Below are 19,377 nucleotides of genomic sequence, written 5' to 3' on the forward strand. Positions count from 1 at the left end.
TGTCTGGGGACGGGATTCATCTGTAGTCTGTCTATTTGTCTGGTGGGACACCTGAACATACTGTCAAGTACAGTCATGTCAGGGTGATCAGAATGTTTAAACATTGTCCTCATCAACTGTTATGTGTGTGGCCCATACACACAATAGACTTTCAGGATTGGGTAGTAACTGATTTAACTTATAATGTAATCAGGATTATGTCATCAGTCTAACTCTGTCTTTGTGACCTCCTCTCTAGGTGACGAAGATGGTGAAGACGGTGACCACGCGGACGGTTCGACAGGTGCCCCTGGGCCCCGACGGCCTGCCCCTACCCGAGGGCTCCTCCCCACTGGGCAGCTACACAGACTCCATCGACCGGCGCTACCTGAAGAACGGCGAGCGCTATATCACCACGCCGCAGGCCACCTCCACGCTCACACGCTCCTACAACAACTACAACGACTCCTACACCGACACGCTCCCCCCCGATGCCGGCGGGAGCCATTATGGTGGGCGCCACTATGGCCTCCACGACGGCTACGGGATTGGAGACGTGACAGACAACTACGGCAGCCTGTCGCGTGGCGTCAACTTCCGGCCGCCCCGCTATCCCTACGCCATGGCTAACAGCTACCGGACGGAGAACAGCTACGGGACCTTACCCATTCGGAAGGATGACTACGGCCACGTGGCCCAGCCTCAGGTGCCCATGGGCAGCAGCAGTGTGGACCTGAACCGGTCCCAGCCAGAACGCTTCCAGCCAGAGCCCTACGGACTGGAGGACGACCGCCGCAGCCTGGGCCCTGAGGAGGAGGAGCCCTATGACCTGGACCCTGACTACTCCACCGCCAGCCGGCGCCAAGGCACGCTGCCTGGCACCAACCGCGGCAGGACCGTGAGAGAGCCACTCCGTGACGGGCCACGTGTCAGGTGAGAATGATAGATGTGACAGAACGCTGTCTGGTTTTAGTCGTCTGAAAATGTTTAGGTGACCTGGAAGATAGGATTGGACTGGACTGGTTTGGTTTAGGTTGTCTGAAAATGTTTAGGTGACCTGGAAGATAGGATTGGACTGGACTGGTTTGGTTTAGGTTGTCTGAAAAAATGGATGTGAGCTGCTTTCTTGGCCAGGTTTATCTTGAAAAGAAGTCTTTCTTGTTGCATATAGATAAAGTATAGATAGGACTCAACTTTTGAGCAGGGTGGCGATTAGCTGTGATTGTTGTTTGAGTGGATGTACAGTGCCTTGCGAAAGTATTCGGCCCCCTTGAACTTTGCGACCTTTTGCCACATTTCAGGCTTCAAACATAAAGATATAAAACTGTATTTTTTTGTGAAGAATCAACAACAAGTGGGACACAATCATGAAGTGGAACGACATTTAGTGGATATTTCAAACTTTTTTAACAAATCAAAAACTGAAAAATTGGGCGTGCAAAATTATTCAGCCCCTTTACTTTCAGTGCAGCTAACTCTCTCCAGAAGTTCAGTGAGGATCTCTGAATGATCCAATGTTGACCTAAATGACTAATGATGATAAATACAATCCACCTGTGTGTAATCAAGTCTCCGTATAAATGCACCTGCACTGTGATAGTCTCAGAGGTCCGTTAAAAGCGCAGAGAGCATCATGAAGAACAAGGAACACACCAGGCAGGTCCGAGATACTGTTGTGAAGAAGTTTAAAGCCGGATTTGGATACAAAAAGATTTCCCAAGCTTTAAACATCCCAAGGAGCACTGTGCAAGCGATAATATTGAAATGGAAGGAGTATCAGACCACTGCAAATCTACCAAGACCTGGCCGTCCCTCTAAACTTTCAGCTCATACAAGGAGAAGACTGATCAGAGATGCAAGAGGCCCATGATCACTCTGGATGAACTGCAGAGATCTACAGCTGAGGTGGGAGACTCTGTCCATAGGACAACAATCAGTCGTATATTGCACAAATCTGGCCTTTATGGAAGAGTGGCAAGAAGAAAGCCATTTCTTAAAGATATCCATAAAAAGTGTCGTTTAAAGTTTGCCACAAGCCACCTGGGATACACACCAAACATGTGAAGAAGGTGCTCTGGTCAGATGAAACCAAAATTGAACTTTTTGGCAACAATGCAAAACGTTATGTTTGGCGTAAAAGCAACACAGCACATCACCCTGAACACACCATCCCCACTGTCAAACATGGTGGTGGCAGCATCATGGTTTGGGCCTGCTTTTCTTCAGCAGGGACAGGGAAGATGGTAAAAATTGATGGGAAGATGGATGGAGCCAAATACAGGACCATTCTGGAAGAAAACATGATGGAGTCTGCAAAAGACCTGAGACTGGGATGGAGATTTGTCTTCCAACAAGACAATGATCCAAAACATAAAGTCTACAATGGAATGGTTAAAAAATAAACATATCCAGGTGTTAGAATGGCCAAGTCAAAGTCCAGACCTGAATCCAATCGAGAATCTGTGGAAAGAACTGAAAACTGCTGTTCACAAATGCTCTCCATCCAACCTCACTGAGCTCGAGCTGTTTTGCAAGGAGGAATGGGAAAAAATGTCAGTCTCTCGATGTGCAAAACTGATAGAGACATACCCCAAGCGACTTACAGCTGTAATCGCAGCAAAAGGTGGCGCTACAAAGTATTAACTTAAGGGGGCTGAATAATTTTGCACGCCCAAAGTTAAGGCGAAGTTTAAGTTTGAAATATCCAATAAATGTCGTTCCACTTCATGATTGTGTCCCACTTGTTGTTGATTCTTCACAAAAAAAATACAGTTTTATATCTTTATGTTTGAAGCCTGAAATGTGGCAAAAGGTCGCAAAGTTCAAGGGGGCCGAATACTTTCGCAAGGCACTGTAGCTAGCTGTATCCTCCTAGCTGTATCCTCCTAGCTGTATCCTCCTAGCTACGCCTTGGTGTGTCTTAACAGCTGGAGACCGATTCTTTCTTCTATGTGATGCACAATGAAGACTAGTTTTATGCATGGCTACAGGCATTGTCTGAGACGTGAGAAGAATAGTCTTCTCAAGATGAGGAAAATTAAGAATACATGTCTTATTCTTCTAGCATGCGTGAGAAACAAAGGTGTGTGTGTGTGTACATATGTCAACAGATGTCTTTTCTTTTTGAGATTCCTACAGAGGAGGTGGAGTTGAACGGAAGAGGCTTTGATATCCGTTTTCATGCAAATGGCGGTTGAACATGTGTTAATGTCAGAAAGACACTGTTAGACATAGAAAAAGAGAGGGAGGGAGGGAGGGAGAAGAGACCGTTAGGCAGAGAAAGAGAGAGAAATAGAGGCAGATATACAGAGGGAGGGGGAGAGAGAGAGGCAGTTGGAGAAAGAGACCGTGAGCGACGGACAGTTCGATAGGGAAACAGACCGAGGGAAAGTGGAGATCGTTAGACATAGGAAGAGGAGATTGAGGGAGAGCTGGAGCGAGAAAGAAAGAGAAGCGGTGAGACGGAGGGAGAGAGGCAGTGTTGTCTGTCCCTTCCCTGAGCCGTGTCACTCTCAGCGACCTTCATTAACATGTCTGTAACCTCCGGATCCTTCTGCCAGAAACCAGCCAGCTAGCCTCTGACAAAAACCCCATAATGGGCCCTTAGTCACCTATACACCTTTCAAACCACATTTTTCCAACAAACTTTTTTTCTTTATAACTGAAAGGTGTTGCTGTTATCAAATCCTAAACTTTTATTTCCGCGGACCGACCTAGTCATGATTGCGCTTAAGTTCTGCATATGGCTTAGGATGAAATGTAGCCATAATGCTGAAGTGGTATTGGCACACACTTACTAGACTTTTCGCACACGGGCAACACATATACTGCAATGTAAACTTGCTAACTTGTCTCAACCGCTACCTCCGGGGGGTAGTGCACGACACTCGCATGACAGTTGCCCCCCGCTAGCGAACGTTACCTAGCAGTGTGAAGTATAATATTATAATGTGAATGACACTGTACTTTTATATTCATGTGGGAGGGTTAAATGCTCATTATTGATACGCTAATGTTGCTAGCGGTGGTGAGGCTACAATTAGGCTGTGGAAATGTTCGCTAAATTGAGGCGAGTGCTGCGCACGATCATCTTGTCTGGTTGGCTCATTCATTAGCACGGATCAGAACATTTAGCCCGCATGTTTATGTAGTTTAACAAGTGGATTATGTTGCTCTTCACTCGCGGTAATTTAGTAGCCTAGGCCTACTCCCGACCAAAAAGCCTGTGACTTGTCTCAATCGATCGATGTGATTTTGTTGAACTGAATCTCCGTCTGTATATTTGGTTAATTCTGTCTGGGCAGATAAGTGGTGGTGGTATGGCTCCTTTATCAACGATCAGAAACGTTTAGCATGCGATAATGTAGCCTAAATCAAGCGTAGGATCATTTATTTTCTTCGGTTGCATATAGGCAACTCCAAAAGCCCGCAGAGGTTGTGGAAGACCCAGGCCTGCTCCCTAACGAAGCAGAGGGAGGGTAGGAAGGAGATTTGAACATGGATTTACAACAACAACAAAAACACAGGCTCGGCCTCTGTTTCCAAACTTCACACGTTCCCTTGACGCAAATATTACTTGTATTTTATTCTGTTATGTTCCATTATATTATTAGCCTACCATAAAGTGTGTGTTTACTGTGATCAGGGTAAATGTCTTGTCTGTTTAATGAACAAAACTATTGATTTAATTTTCATGGCGCAGCCATGTTTCCCTATAGGCTGCACCGACCCGATAATAATGGATTACTTTGATGTATTTAAAAAAAAAAATAGATATCTACCCACATCGGCCCACGTCTACTGCCACTCCTACTTGCCGTTATTGTGTGCGGGAGATATGAGAGGTTTATCCTGGCAAGAATGTGGTAAAAATTTGGACTGTATGAATTGGGTTCTTAAAAACATTGCCAGATAATAAAAAAAAACGTTTTACAGGCAACATTCCGTAAAGTCTGTCTGTCAAGGCTGCAATTAGTACCACATTATCTCCCCTTGTGATTGTGTGGCCTGATGGGACTGCACAATGTCCACTTTTCCTGTACTCTGTAGCACAAGAAAGAAACCTCAAGCAAATTGAAGGTGATGTTTAACGTGGAGCAGTGTGTGTTTAAAATACTTGTTTTTTGACTAGTGATCTGTAACAGATGGATTTATTCAAACTTCTATGTTCTCTTTTTTTCTTTCCATCGGAGAAGAATGAAATAAGTGCCCTAAGCCAGTTTTAAGGGGAGTGAACTGAGGAAGTTTGTGAGGGAGGAAGAGAGTAATCCTGTGTGTCTGTCATGGAGATGTTCAAAGGCGATGCAGAATACCATTGTGGCAGCCTCTGACAGTGCTGGGCTGCATTTCGGGGACATTGTTAATCAAGCACACATACACACCCTGGATGTAAACGCAGCGTGGTGATGTGTTATATTTACATCCTTGCTGTCCAGGGTCTTTGGGACATCCCTACCCCATTGAAGCTGACAGTTTTTTAATGGTTAAAGTTGCGCTATGCAGATATCGCTCCACGGTTTATTTCCTGGTTCCTAATACTTCACCTAATTTAATATAGTGTAGAGTATCATTCTACCATCTAAACCGCTGGGAAATATATTTTCCATAACCAAAAATATTGTGTTTGCAGCATGAAACTTGTGTACATAACTGAAGACTCAAAAACTAAACTTAAGAACAGAAAGCATAGAAATAGCCCACATAGAACACATTTACTACATATACTTGCTTTCATGTGGAATGATAGATCTATAACTCAGATTTCTATGTGAATTTGGTCAGGTCACCCAAAACGTTAGATATTACCAAGTTTAAGGTTAGGGTTATAGTTTAGAGTGTCCTGGATAGCACTAACAGTTATAGTTATGCCTAGTGCAGGGGTGGGAAGTACAGATGGATGGTGCGTCCCTTTAATCAGAGCTTCCGTCTGCATGGAACACACACACACACACACACACACACACACACTTCCAGATGCAAACATACCCAAATATACACACACACACTGCCAGACAATGAGTCACTCTATCAGTTTGAGAGGTGGTTGCTGTGACAGGCAATTTGTACTGTTCGCTCCATGTTTCACAACATACTAATGCGCACACGCATACACACACATGCACACACACACGCACGCACACACACACACACACACACACACTTGATTAGGCAGTTAAGATGGCTAGCTCGCTGTTTAATTTTCACAACGCGATACCTTATCAACGTGTACCTTGCATTTCGTCATTTTTTTTTACCCAAGTCCAATGACATGGTGACATTTTTAGTTGATTTCACGTTAGTTGACAGCACTACCAAATGTTAATCAAGATGAAATGTTGAACTGACGTCCATGCCCAGTGGGTGAGTCCTTTCTTTGCGAAAAACCTCACACATACCGTCTTTCCATCATACACCATCACTGCTGTGCTCCATCACTTCCTGTATCACCTTTCAAACAAACAGACCTGATAATGTAACACATCTGGAATCCAATTATAATAATACAACTGGAATTAGCATGGCAAGGAGCACACCTCCCACAGCCCTCGTCTGTCTCCACACACGCACGTTATGTAATTCTATCCTAAAATGTGTTTGCGTTCAAATCCTTTTTTCCCTAACCCTTAAACCTAACCCTTACCATAAACCTAACCCTTACCATAACCCTAAACTTAACCTGTAACCCTAACTCCTTGCTCTCACTCGCTCTCGCACACACTCATTAGTATCCGTCCATTAATAGTATGATGTTGAGGCTGCTGTATAAATGGCTGTAATGAATGTGTGAGTTAAAGCATTTTAATTACAGCTTATCGTCTAGTCGCTTTGAAAACCCTCGATTATGGGAAAAGGAAAATTAAGATGTTTAGTGCAATATGGCTTCCTGTGATTTCGCCGAGCATGGTGGTTATAATAATCTATTACAAGATAGGAGGGTATAGTAATCTATTACAGGATAAGAGGGAAGTACTGTGCTACCCACACTCCTAGTCTTTAGTAACAAGTGTGTGTGTGTCGGGGACCATCAACTAGATTCAGCGGATGGTCAGGAGGCCGGAACATAACTACAAATCATTTGTGGACTGTGAATTTACCGCAAGAAGGCCAAACAGATATACACTGAATACAAATTTAAAGTGTTTGTCTCATGTTTCATCTCAGAATTGTTCCATTCGCACAAAAAGCATATTTCTCTTAACGTTTTGTACACCAATTTGTTTACATCCCTGTTAGTGAGTTTCTCCTTCCCCAAGATAATCCATCCACCTGACAGGTGTGGCACATCAAGAAGCTGACTAAACATCATAGACATTACACAGGTGCACCTTGTGCTGGGGACAATAAAAGACGCCTCTATAATGTGCAGTTTTGTCACAACACAATGCCACAGATGCATCACTTTTTTGAGGGAGGGTGCAGTTGGCATGCTTTCTGCAGGAATGTCCACTAGAGCTGTTGCCAGAGAATTTAATGTTAATTTCTCTACCATAAGCCGACTCCAATGATGTTTTAGAGGATTTGGTAGTACGTCAAACTGGCCTCACAACCGCAGACCACGTGCAACCACACCAGCCCAGGACCTCCACATCCGGCATATTCACTTGCAGGGTTGTCTGAGATTAAGGCACCCGGACAGCTGATGGAACTGCAGGTTTGCCCAACCAAATAATTTATTTGTGAGCATCTGCGTGCTCATCGTCCTCACCAGTGTCTTGACCTGACTGCAGTTTGGCGTCGTAACCAACATCAGTATGCAAATGTCTGCTCTTCACGGGTGAATCCCGGATTCAACTGCACCGGGCAGATGGCAGGCGTTGTGTGGGCAAGCGGTTTGCTGATGTCAACGTTGTGAACAGACTGCCCCATGGTGGCAGTGGGGTTATAGCATGGGCAGGCATAAGCTACGAACAATGAACACGATTGCATTTTATCGATGGCAATTTGAATGTGCAGAGATAATGTGATGAGATCCTGAGGCCCAGTGTGTGTGTGTGAGCGAGAGAGAGACCACTTTTAGCATGAGCCAGACATCGTTCCGCTGTCTACTTTGAGGTTTCTCATAAGCAGTTGGCTAAGTTCAAGGATGGGGGAACTAAGTTCTCAACAATGTCATGCTTTTTTCCCCGCACTTAATTGAAATCAGGAACAAACACTAGTTGTAAGAACAGATAATGACATCAAAACAGCCGACGCAATAACATTTTTAAAAAAGGAACATTTGCTTATGCCTGCTTTGATTTGATTTATTTGTTTTGTCTTGTGAGTCATAAAGAAGTTATTGCTCATTATTTAAAATGAGCGATCTGTTGTTTGTATAGTGAAAAGTCACTGAGAGCTCATACGCATGTGGGAATGTTCCACCAAACAGAGATGGAAACATTCTCGACTGCTAATCCTTTGAGGTTTGTCTCCTCGGGGGGAAGACCACAGGAATGGAGATTTGATCGACATAATTGTCTGTCACTCCTACACACTCACTTGCTCTCTCGCTTTCGTGCTCTCTCACACACACACACAGAGGACCACGCAGGATATTTAGCAGCTTCATTACCATGAGGAGTGTGAGCTGCTACTGTAATCATCCTGTGAGCATCATGTCTGGCGGCTGTGGTGGCAAGGGCCTTTCCCATCCTGAGAATAACCCGCCCCCTCTATCAACACAACGCCGCCAATTTAAATGCAAATCCTGACATTCCCATCACTCAGTCCGCAACCCGTTTACCAACCCTGGCATCAGTTCTATTCAAATGAGTTCCATTTCAAACCCAACTGTACACTGATTGTCAGTGTATGTGAGACCGTTGATGTAGTCGCATGTATCTGATAGTAATGAAGATATCATTTGGCAATACACATACTCTCTTTTTCAGAGGGTTTTCACAGCAGTGTTGCTTTTGCTTGTCTTTTCCTTTTTAGCATTTGAATCGTCTCGAACCGTAGGTCTGACCGTGTTTAGACCAGACCGGGTGTTCACGAAGGAAGTGTTGGGTGCTGTATATCCTCGACTCACTCGCAGCCATTTATTTCCCCATGTTATCTAGCATGCAGCTGTGAGGTAGCCTGGTTAAACGAGACTGAAGGCTGCTCTGAATGGTGAGTACTGGGTTCAGACTGGTTTAACTAGGTTAACTGAGATGCCCTCAGAGGAGCAGGCGGACTAGCAGCCCTGGCCCAGTTTGGCCTGAATGACTGGGGCTTAATCGCCTCTGGGCCTTCCTATCCTTAACTACCAGACTATGTTTGTGGTGCTTCACGTTCAAGTCCACTTTCACCAGTTCCTGTTAGAATGGTTCTCGTGCACGTTCCCTAGACTTGAAGGAAACATTCTAAAACAGGAGGGGGTGAGGCTATGCTGTACCATTCGGATGTAATGTCCTCAGCCAGCTGTGTGTGGGGCTTAAAATGCCACCCTTCAAGGATGTAACAACAAAGTCATTTTTGAGACTGGAGCTGAAGACACCTGTTTCAGGAGATGTTTGATCAAGGCTAGCCTTGCAGTTTGGCCACGATCCCTAAACCTAACCTCGTACCACAAGACCCAAAACCGTGTTGACGCCTTAGAAACGTAGCCTAGCCATGGCATGCGTTATCTTTAGGCTTAGCCTCTGTTTGTGCCTCACATTTCAGTGCAGCTGCTTGCCTATCCAGACCCAGGCTATGGCAGTGGTGGTTGGTTGGTTTGTTTTGTCTTGTGATACCAGCCAAACCCTAGCCTTCTGGAAAAAATATATATACAGTGGGGCAAAAAAGTATTTAGTCAGCCACCAATTGTGCATGTTCTCCCACTTAAAAAGGTGAGGCCTGTAATTTTCATCATAGGTACACTTCAACTATGAGAGACAACATGAGGGGAAAAAATCCAGAAAATCACATTGTAGGATTTTTAATTAATTTATTTGCAAATGATGGTGGAAAATAAACTTTTATTGACCAAATACTTATCTCAATACTTTGTTATATACCCTTTGTTGGCAATGACAGAGGTCAAACGTTTTCTGTAAGTCTTCACAAGGTTTTCACACACTGTTGCTGGTATTTTGGCCCATTCCTCCATGCAGATCTCCTCTAGAGCATTGATGTTTTGGGGCTGTTGCTGGGCAACACTGACTTTCAACTCCCTCCAAAGATTTTCTATGGGGTTGAGATCTGGAGACTGGCTAGGCCACTCCAGGACCTTGAAATGCTTCTTACGAAGCCACTCCTTCGTTGCCCGGCCGGTGTGTTTGGGATCATTGTCATGCTGAAAGATCCAGCCACGTTTCATCTTCAATGCCCTTGCTGATGGTAGGCTTTGTTACTTTGGTCCCAGCTATCTACAGGTCATTCACTAGGTCCCCCCGTGTGGTTCTGGGATTTTTGCTCACTGTTCTTGTGCTCATTTTGACCCCACGGTGTGAGATCTTGCGTGGAGCCCCAGATCGAGGGAGATTATCAGTGGTCTTGTATGTCTTCCATTTCCTAATAATTGCTCCCACAGTTGATTTCTTCAAACCAAGCTGCTTACCTATTGCAGATTCAGTCTTCCCAGCCTGGTGCAGGTCTACAATTTTGTTTCTGGTGTCCTTTGACAGCTCTTTGGTCTTGGCCATAGTGGAGTTTGGAGTGTGACTGTTTGAGGTTGTGGACAGGTGTCTTTTATACTGATAAGTTCAAACAGGTGCCATTAATACAGGTAACGAGTGTAGGACAGAGGAGCCTCTTAAAGAAGTTGTTACAGGTCTGTGGGAGATAGAAATCTTGCTTGTTTGTAGGTGACCAAATACTTATTTTCCACCATAATTTGCAAATAAATTCATAAAAAATCCTACAATGTGATTTTCTGGATTTATTTTTCTCATTTTGTCTGTCATAGTTGAAGTGTACCTAAGATGGATGAAAATTACAGGCCTCTCATCTTTTTAAGTGGGAGAACTTGCACAATTGGTGGCTGACTAAATACTTTTTTGCCCCACTGTATATATATATAAGGATTCAGTGTGTAGTTACATTGCTGCTCGGGTCTGAGCTTTTTCTCCCAGTTTGTGTTGATTTCACTGGCAGTAAAATGTAGAAAGTGATGCTATAAAACATGATATATGTGAACCTGTAGAGTAATGCACCCGCGAACACACAGCGATATTCTGATGAGATTCTCCCCTCTCACAACGTGCGGCAGGGAGACATTTATATGCACATAATTAACATAAAACAAATTCAAATTAAGGCACATAGTGGTTGTCTCTAACCGCTAGCACTCAGTTAGGGATGCCGCCCGTTTTGTTGCACCGTACATCAAAGTTGCTCAAAACAGACCGGCCAGTTGCGTATGATAAAGTAGCCTTTCTCTCTCGCTCTCGGTGGTAGAGAGGAGGGGAGGCTACAGGCGGTGACGCATGGTGTGCGACATTAATTAGATTCCCCACTCTCACTTTCTTTCTCTGCCTCCTCCTTTGTTCCCATGAAAAGACACCAGAGGAGAGAACAGAGCTAGTACAAGACAAAGTAGTGTAGTTCCTACCCCCAAATAAAGGGAAACCCCCTTGGGATAGTCCAACTGGGTTACTTTGTGACCTTGCACTTTATTCTCCTCCAAAAGGAAAATAAGCATCTCTTATCTTACATGATGACCAAACCTGCTCTGTGCATCCGCCATAAGTGCGCATGTTGAGTTTGTCTTCCCCACCAGACACGTTTAGGACACGCAGGTTGAAATATCAAAACTCACTCTGAACCAACTATACTGAACAAAAATATAAACGCAACATGTAAAATGTTGAGATCCTGAGGCCCAGTGTGTGTGTGTGAGAGAGAGACCGCTTTTAGCATGAGCCAGACATCGTTCCCCTGTCTACTTTGAGGTTTCTCATAAGCAGTTGGCTATGTTCAAGGATGGGGGAACTAAGTTCTCAACAATGTCATGCTTTTTTCCTTCACTTAATTGAAATCAGGAACAAACACTAGTTGTCAAAACAGGGCCTATGCTCTTAAAAACCAATGAGGAGATGGGAGAGGTGGGACTTGCAATTTTCTAAAATGGAACCTGCCTACGCAGATGCTTGTTGATGCGTGCGCCCAGTTTTGGATTAAATTATTGAATAACATGCATGTGTACATTTTATTTTGCAACACTGGCGCAACACAGGCGATGTGGTCAGCATATTACCCTTACGCGTGTGGACCAAGTAAAATCATCTTAGGATGTCTCTGTTTGTAAAAGCACCAGGAATACCTTTGGATAACAACAAGTTATCATGTTAAACCCCCTCAGTATCGAGACACAGTTTGCTTCAGAAGCCTAATGATCTAATGATCATTACATTCTAATGATTGTACTCCACAACTCTAACAGGGGAAAGGAAAAGGATGCTTGTGGAACAGAGAAATGGAATACACCAGGCTAACGCAAAAGGCCCAGTCCCAGGAAGGCAGCCAGACCAGGCCGAGCAGGGCATTAAGCATAGTCTTTGGTGCTGCTGTGACCAGAAGGAGCCAGCCTCCGGGCCCTGAGGCAATGTTGGTGCAGAGGCTTCCCTGTGGGCATGGTGGAGCGTTGAAGCTCGCTTTGCTGCTGCCTCTCCTGGGGGCCACACCACACCAGCCCCTCTGTGAGGGAGCCCAGAAAAAGTTCAGAGTTTCTTTTTCAATTTCTGCCTGGACTTTGTTGTAAGAGTTCCTTTTGCTCTTGGCTCTACAGGGCTCCATCTCAATATCTTTCTCTCTCGATCTCTTTCTTCCTCTGCCCCTATTCTCCTTTGCTTTGTCTCTACTCTCCCCCTCCCTCTCTCCTCTCTCTCTCTCTCTCTCTCTCTCTCTGCGCAAACCCCAGCACCCCCAATATTAATACGAGAGAAAGGCAAAAGAGAACATGGCTCCGAGACTATAGAGATGATTAATAAGTGCCGCCTGTTTGTTAATGACGGGAGCTGTTTTTCCGGGCCTCACCGGCTGGGAGGCCCTCTGACAGAGTTAATATCAGAGCAGCCTTGTCGCTCCCAGTCTCTGTCCTCTTATCTCTCGCACCTGTCTCTTCACCTCTCCTTCACCCCGTCCTGTCTCCTTTTTCCCTCCATTCAATCCTTCCTACCTCACTTGGCCTTTCTCAACTCTTATTCCCCCCTCTCTTTTTCTGGTAATCCCTCTTATACAAATTCCACTAAATGCTCCATCCATCTGTTGTAGTAGTGTTAAGCTCGCTGTCATAGACAGTGAATTGTAAACCATTGTCCTTGTACAGAACACTTCCAGCTACAAATCCATACAGCTAGATGTAAAAATCCTTCAAACAATGTTACATGACCTTTCCTCAAACGTACAAACTTCTCTCTCTCTCTCTCTCTCCCAGGGGGTACGATGACCCCATCGAGGCAGAGCTGGTTGACGAGCGACACCCCTACATCCATGGCATGTACGCGGCCCCCCTGGCCCAGCCCGAGAGGGGGAGCATGGCCAGCCTGGACCGCCTAGCTGGCCGCCGCTCGCCCTCCATAGACAGCATCCGCAAGGACCCGCGCTGGCGTGACCCTGACCTGCAAGAGGTCATCGCCATGCTGGGTCACCCTATCGACCCGGTCAAGTCCAACGCCGCCGCCTACCTGCAGCACCTGTGCTACGAGAACGACAAGATCAAGAAGGATGTGCGCCAGCTGAAGGGGATCCCTGTGCTGGCAGGGTTGCTGGACCACCCCAAGGCTGAGGTCCACCGCAAGGCCTGTGGAGCCCTGAGGAACATCTCCTACGGCAAGGACCACGACAACAAGGTGGCCATCAAGAACTGCGATGGTATCCCAGCCCTCATCCGCCTGCTGAGGAAGACCAACGACATGGAGGTCCGTGAGCTCATCACAGGTGAGAAATCCGTGTACCCTCATGGGAAGACTGGCTGCCCCCCCCCCCTGTCCAGAATTAATCCAGTCACTAACCAAAACTATCTGCAGCTTATCTTCTGTAAATAGTACAGTAAATATTAGGCATACTAGCCTTTTGTTTGTAACGTACAAATGTTTTTTTCCCTCCGACTTAAAAATGTGTTACTCTGGTACGTTGTGAAAACCTGCATGACCTGGGGAATTAATGTACTGTTGTAGAATGTCATTTCTAAGTCATGTCCTGTTATTCAATAACTGTATTCTCTGTTAGGGCATTGTTCTGTTGTGGTCAGGAGGCGTTATTGAAGCATGTCCTGTATACTGTACGAGAGAGCTATACTTAACAAAAATATAAACGCAACATGTAAAGCGCTGGTCCCAAGGTTCATGAGCTGAAATAAAAGATCCCAGAAATGTTCCATATGCAAAGAAACGTATTTCTCTAATATTTTGGCCACAAATTTGGTTACGTCCCTTTTTAGTGGGCATGTGTCCTTTGCCAAGATAATCCATCCACTTGATGGATCATTACACAGATGCACCTTGTGCTGGGGACAATACAATCCACTTTAACCTGTTGCGACTAGCCATCCCGGATCCGGGATCGTGAATACAGCCTCAAGCTCATTACCATAACGCAACGTTAACTATTCATGAAAATCGCAAATGAAATGAAATAAATCTATTTGCTCTCAAGCTTAGCCTTTTGTTAACAACACTGTCATCTCAGATTTTCAAAAATATGCTTCTCAACCATTGCAAAACAAGCATTTGTGTAACACTATTGATAGCCTAGCATAGTATTATGCCTGACATGCCTGACATTCAGCAAGCAACATTTTCACAAAAACCAGAAAAACATTCAAATAAAATCATTTACCTTTGAAGAACTTCAGATGTTTTCAATGAGGAGACTCTCAGTTAGATTGCAAATGTTCAGTTTTTACAAAAAGATTATTTGTGTTGACAAATCGCTCCGTTTTCTCCATCACGTTTGGGTAAGAAAAAAAACGAAAATTAAGTCATTAAAACGCAAACTTTTTTCCAAATTAACTCCATAATATCGACAGAAACATGGCAAACCGATGTTTAGAATCAATCCTCAAGGTGTTTTTCACATATCTATCGACGATAAATCCATCGTGGCAGTTGACTTTCTCTTCTGAAGAAATGGAACGCACATGGACCTAGAGATTACGCAATAATTTCGATACAGGACACCGGGCGGACCCCTGGTAAATGTAGTCTCTTATGGTCAATCTTCCAATGATATGCCTACAAATACGTCACAATGCTGCAGACATCTTGGACGAACGGCAGAGAGCTCAAGTTCATTCATGGCACATTCACAGCCATATAAGGAGACGATGGGAAACAGAGCCTCAAATTCTGCTCATTTCCTGTTTGAGGTTTCATCTTGGTTTCGCCTGTAGCATGAGTTCTGTGGCACTCACAGATAATATCTTTGCAGTTTTGAAAACGTCAGTGTTTTCTTTCCAAAGCTGCCAATTATATGCATACTCGTGACAAAATATTGCGCTTAAAACGGGCACGTTTTTTTATCCAATAATGACATAGCGCCCCCATAGGTTGAAGAGGTTAATATGTGCAGTTTTGTCACACAGCAAGCCGCAGATGTCTGAAGTTTTGAGAGAGAGTGCAATTGCGTTTCTGGCTGAAGGAATGTCCACCAGAGCTGTTGACAGAATTTTGTTAATTTCTCAACCATAAGCCACCTCAACGTTGTTTTAGAGAATTCGGCAGAATGTCCAACCAGCCTCACAATCGCAGACCCAGGACCTCAACATCTGGCTTCTTCACCTGCAGGATCTTCTGAGACCAGACACCCGGACAGCTGATGAAACTGTGGCTTTGCACAACCAAATTTCTCTGCACAAACTGTCAGAAACCGTCACAGGGAAGCTCATCTGCGTGCGCGGCATCCTCACCAGTGTCCTGACCTGACTTAACTCGGCAAATACTCACCGTCCATGGCCACTGGCACGCTGGAGAAGTGTGCTCTTCACGGATTAATCCTGGTTTCAACTCTACCGGGCTGATGCAAACAGCGTGTATGGCATTCTGTGGCCTAGCGGTTTGCCGATGTCAACGTTGTGAACAGTGTGTCCCATGGTGGGGTTATGGTATGGACGGGCATAAGCTATGGACAACAAACACAATTACATTTTATCGATGATCATTTGAATGCACAGAGATCCTGAGGCTCATTGTCGTGCCATTCATCCGCTGCCATCACGTTTCAGCATGATACTGATCGGCCCCATGACGCAAAGATCTGTACACAATTCCTTCCATGGCCTGCATACTCACCAGACATGTCGCTCATTGAGCATGTTTGGGATGCTCTGGGTAGACTCATATGACAGCGCATTCCAGGTCCTGCCAATATCCAGCAACTTTTCACAGCCATTGAAGAGGAGTGGAACAACCGGCCTCAATCAACAGCCTGATCAACTCTATGTGAAGGAGATGAACCACAGCCAGTTCCGTTTTTTTGCAGGGAAAGGTTGACGTTGAACTGACAATTGTTTTATAGGCACACAGGAAGTGGTCTTTATAATTAGTTTATTTTTCCCTGGGTGTTTCATCCTCCTGGATAGGCCTATGGCTATTTTTGCCCTCTAGCAAAGACTGTGCTGATAAACCAGAATATCATAAAGTGTCTCATATTTTCCTTTCACAGATAGTTTTGAAGATAGATTTGTAGGCAAACAGCTGCTAAACAGGTGTTCATTCCACTTGTTCTCTACTTCCATAAAAAAATGCATCGAGATGCCGAGCGAGCTGACATGGTACAAATCTGTCGTTCTGCCCCTGAACAAAGCAGTTAACCCATTGTTCCTAGGCCGTCATTGTAAATAGGAATTTGTTCTTAACTGACTTGCCTAGTTAAATAAAGGTCAAATAAATAGTCTAGCGGCATTAGTAGTAGTGCGTCAGCATACCTCTCCAGAGGAAAAAGCTGTTGTAATGTGGATCAGATAGGTAAGGCCAGGGGAGTGAATGGGGAGAGGAGGGTAACATGGCTTTCCCAATGCCACATGAAAGGACCAACCAATGACTGCTCTATAAAGGATTCAGCTGCAGTCCTCCTGCTTCCCAACTCGGCATTTAATGGAAATATAAACCCACCACCACCATCCATTCCAGTCGGGATTTATTCTATATAAGCCCCCTGTGTGGTAGGATGAGGAGAGAGGAGAGCGTAAGGGCTCAGGCGGAGACTTGGAGTGGCACTTGAGTTCACTTTGTGGCCCAGGAAATGGTACTGCTCTTTTTGAAGTTGGTGAGGAAAGAAACGTGTTTGTGTGTGTCGGCCGCTGCTGCCTGGCCCAGGGTTGCTTACACAGTTCGGGGTCTGACACACACACACTTCTGTGGATTGGTGCTGCTCGTGGCCTGGCAACCCTACTGCGATCTAGGCAGGGGCCAGCTGTTCATCTGCTATCAGCACACAAACACACACTCTCTAGACACGTCCATACACGCGCTCTCTAGACACATCCATGCACGCGCTCTCTAGACACGTCCATGCACGCGCTCTCTAGACACGCCCATGCACGCGCTCTCTAGACACGCCCATGCACGCGCTCTCTAGACACGCCCATGCACGCGCTCTCTAGACACGCCCATGCACGCGCTCTCTAGACACGCCCATGCACGCGCTCTCTAGACACGCCCATGCACGCGCTCTCTAGACACGCCCATGCACGCGCTCTCTAGACACGCCCATGCACGCGCTCTCTAGACACGCCCATGCACGCGCTCTCTAGACACGCCCATGCACGCGCTCTCTGACACGCCCATGCACGCGCTCTCTAGACACGCCCATGCACGCGCTCTCTAGACACGCCCATGCACGCGCTCTCTAGACACGCCCATGCACGCGCTCTCTAGACACGCCCATGCACGCGCTCTCTAGACACGCCCATGCACGCGCTCTCTAGACACGCCCATGCACGCGCTCTCTAGACACGCCCATGCACGCGCTCCCTAGACACGCCCATGCACGCGCTCCCTAGACACGCCCATGCACGCGCTCCCTAGACACGCCCATGCACGCGCTCCCTAGACACGCCCATGCACGCGCTCCCTAGACACGTTCCCTAGACACGTCCCCGCACGCGCTCCCTAGACACGTCCCCGCACGCGCTCCCTAGACACGACACGCCCATAGACACGCCCCCGCACGCGCTCCCTAGACACGCCCATGCACGTCCATGCGCTCGCGCTCCCTAGACACGTCCATGCACGCGCGCTCCTAGACACGTCCCGCACGCGCTCCCTACACGTCCCCGCACGCGCTCCTAGACACGTCCATGCACGCGCTCCCTAGACACGCCCATGCACGCGCTCCTAGACACGCCCATGCACGCGCTCCCTAGACACGCCCCATGCACGCCAGACACGCCCACGCGCTCCCTAGACACGCCCCCGCACGCGCTCCTAGACACGCCCCGCACGCGCTCCTAGACACGCCCCATGCGCTCCCTAGACACGCCCCCGCCTCCTAGACACGCACGCGCGCTCCCTAGACACGCCCATGCACGCGCTCCCTAGACACGTCCATGCACGCGCTCACGTCCCGCACGCTCCCTAGACACGTCCCGCACGCGCTCCCTAGACACGTCCCCCGCACGCGCTCCCTAGACACGCCCCCGCACGCGCTCCCGCACGCGCTCCCTAGACACGCCCATGCACGCGCTCCCTAGACACGTCCCCGCACGCGCTCCCTAGACACGTCCCCGCACGCGCTCCCTAGACACGTCCCCGCACGCGCTCCCTAGACACGTCCCCGCACGCGCTCCCTAGACACGTCCCCGCACGCGCTCCCTAGACACGCCCCGCACGCGCTCCCTAGACACGCGCACGCGCTCCTAGACACGTCCCGCACGCGCTCCCTAGACGCGTCCCTCGCACGCGCTCCCTAGACACGCCCCCGCACGCGCTCCCTCCGCCCTAGACACGTCCGCACGCGCTCCTAGACACGCCCCCGCACGCTCCCCTAGACACGTCCCGCGCACGCGCTCCCACGCGCTCCCTAGACACGTCCCCCGCACGCTCCCTAGACACGTCCCGCACGCGCTCCCTAGACACGCCCCCGCACGCTCCCTAGACACGTCCCCGCACGCGCTCCCCTAGACACCCCCCGCACGCGCTCCCTAGAGACGCCCTCGCACGCGCTCCCGACACGTCCCCCGCACGCGCTCCCTAGACACGCCCTCGCACGCGCTCCCTAGACACGTCCCCGCACGCGCTCCCTAGACACGTCCCCGCGCTCCCTAGACACGTCCCGCACGCGCTCCCTAGACACGCCCCGCACGCTCCCTAGACACGCCCCGCACGCGCTCCCTAGACACGCCCCGCACGCGCTCCTAGACACGCCCCCGCACACGCTCCCTAGACACGCGCTCCCACGCCCTCGACGCGCTCCCTAGACACGTCCCCCGCACGCTCCCTAGACACGTCCCCCGCACGCGCTCCCTAGACACGTCCCCCCTAGACACGCGCACGCGCTCCTAGACACGTCCCC

The 19,377-nt window shown here is 47.6% G+C and overlaps 1 protein-coding gene across 1 annotated transcript in view; it reads left to right on the forward strand.

Moving 5' to 3' along the window:
- The window catches only part of arvcfb (ARVCF delta catenin family member b), a 130,065-nt gene that overhangs the window by 59,948 nt on the left and 50,740 nt on the right, over positions 1-19,377 (forward strand). The window contains 2 exon segments of the mRNA XM_029638156.2: positions 239-912; positions 13,301-13,803. Coding sequence (XP_029494016.2) covers positions 239-912; positions 13,301-13,803 — 1,177 coding nt within the window.

Source organism: Oncorhynchus nerka, linkage group LG27 (genome assembly GCF_034236695.1).
Source record: "Oncorhynchus nerka isolate Pitt River linkage group LG27, Oner_Uvic_2.0, whole genome shotgun sequence".
NCBI lineage: Eukaryota > Metazoa > Chordata > Actinopteri > Salmoniformes > Salmonidae > Oncorhynchus > Oncorhynchus nerka.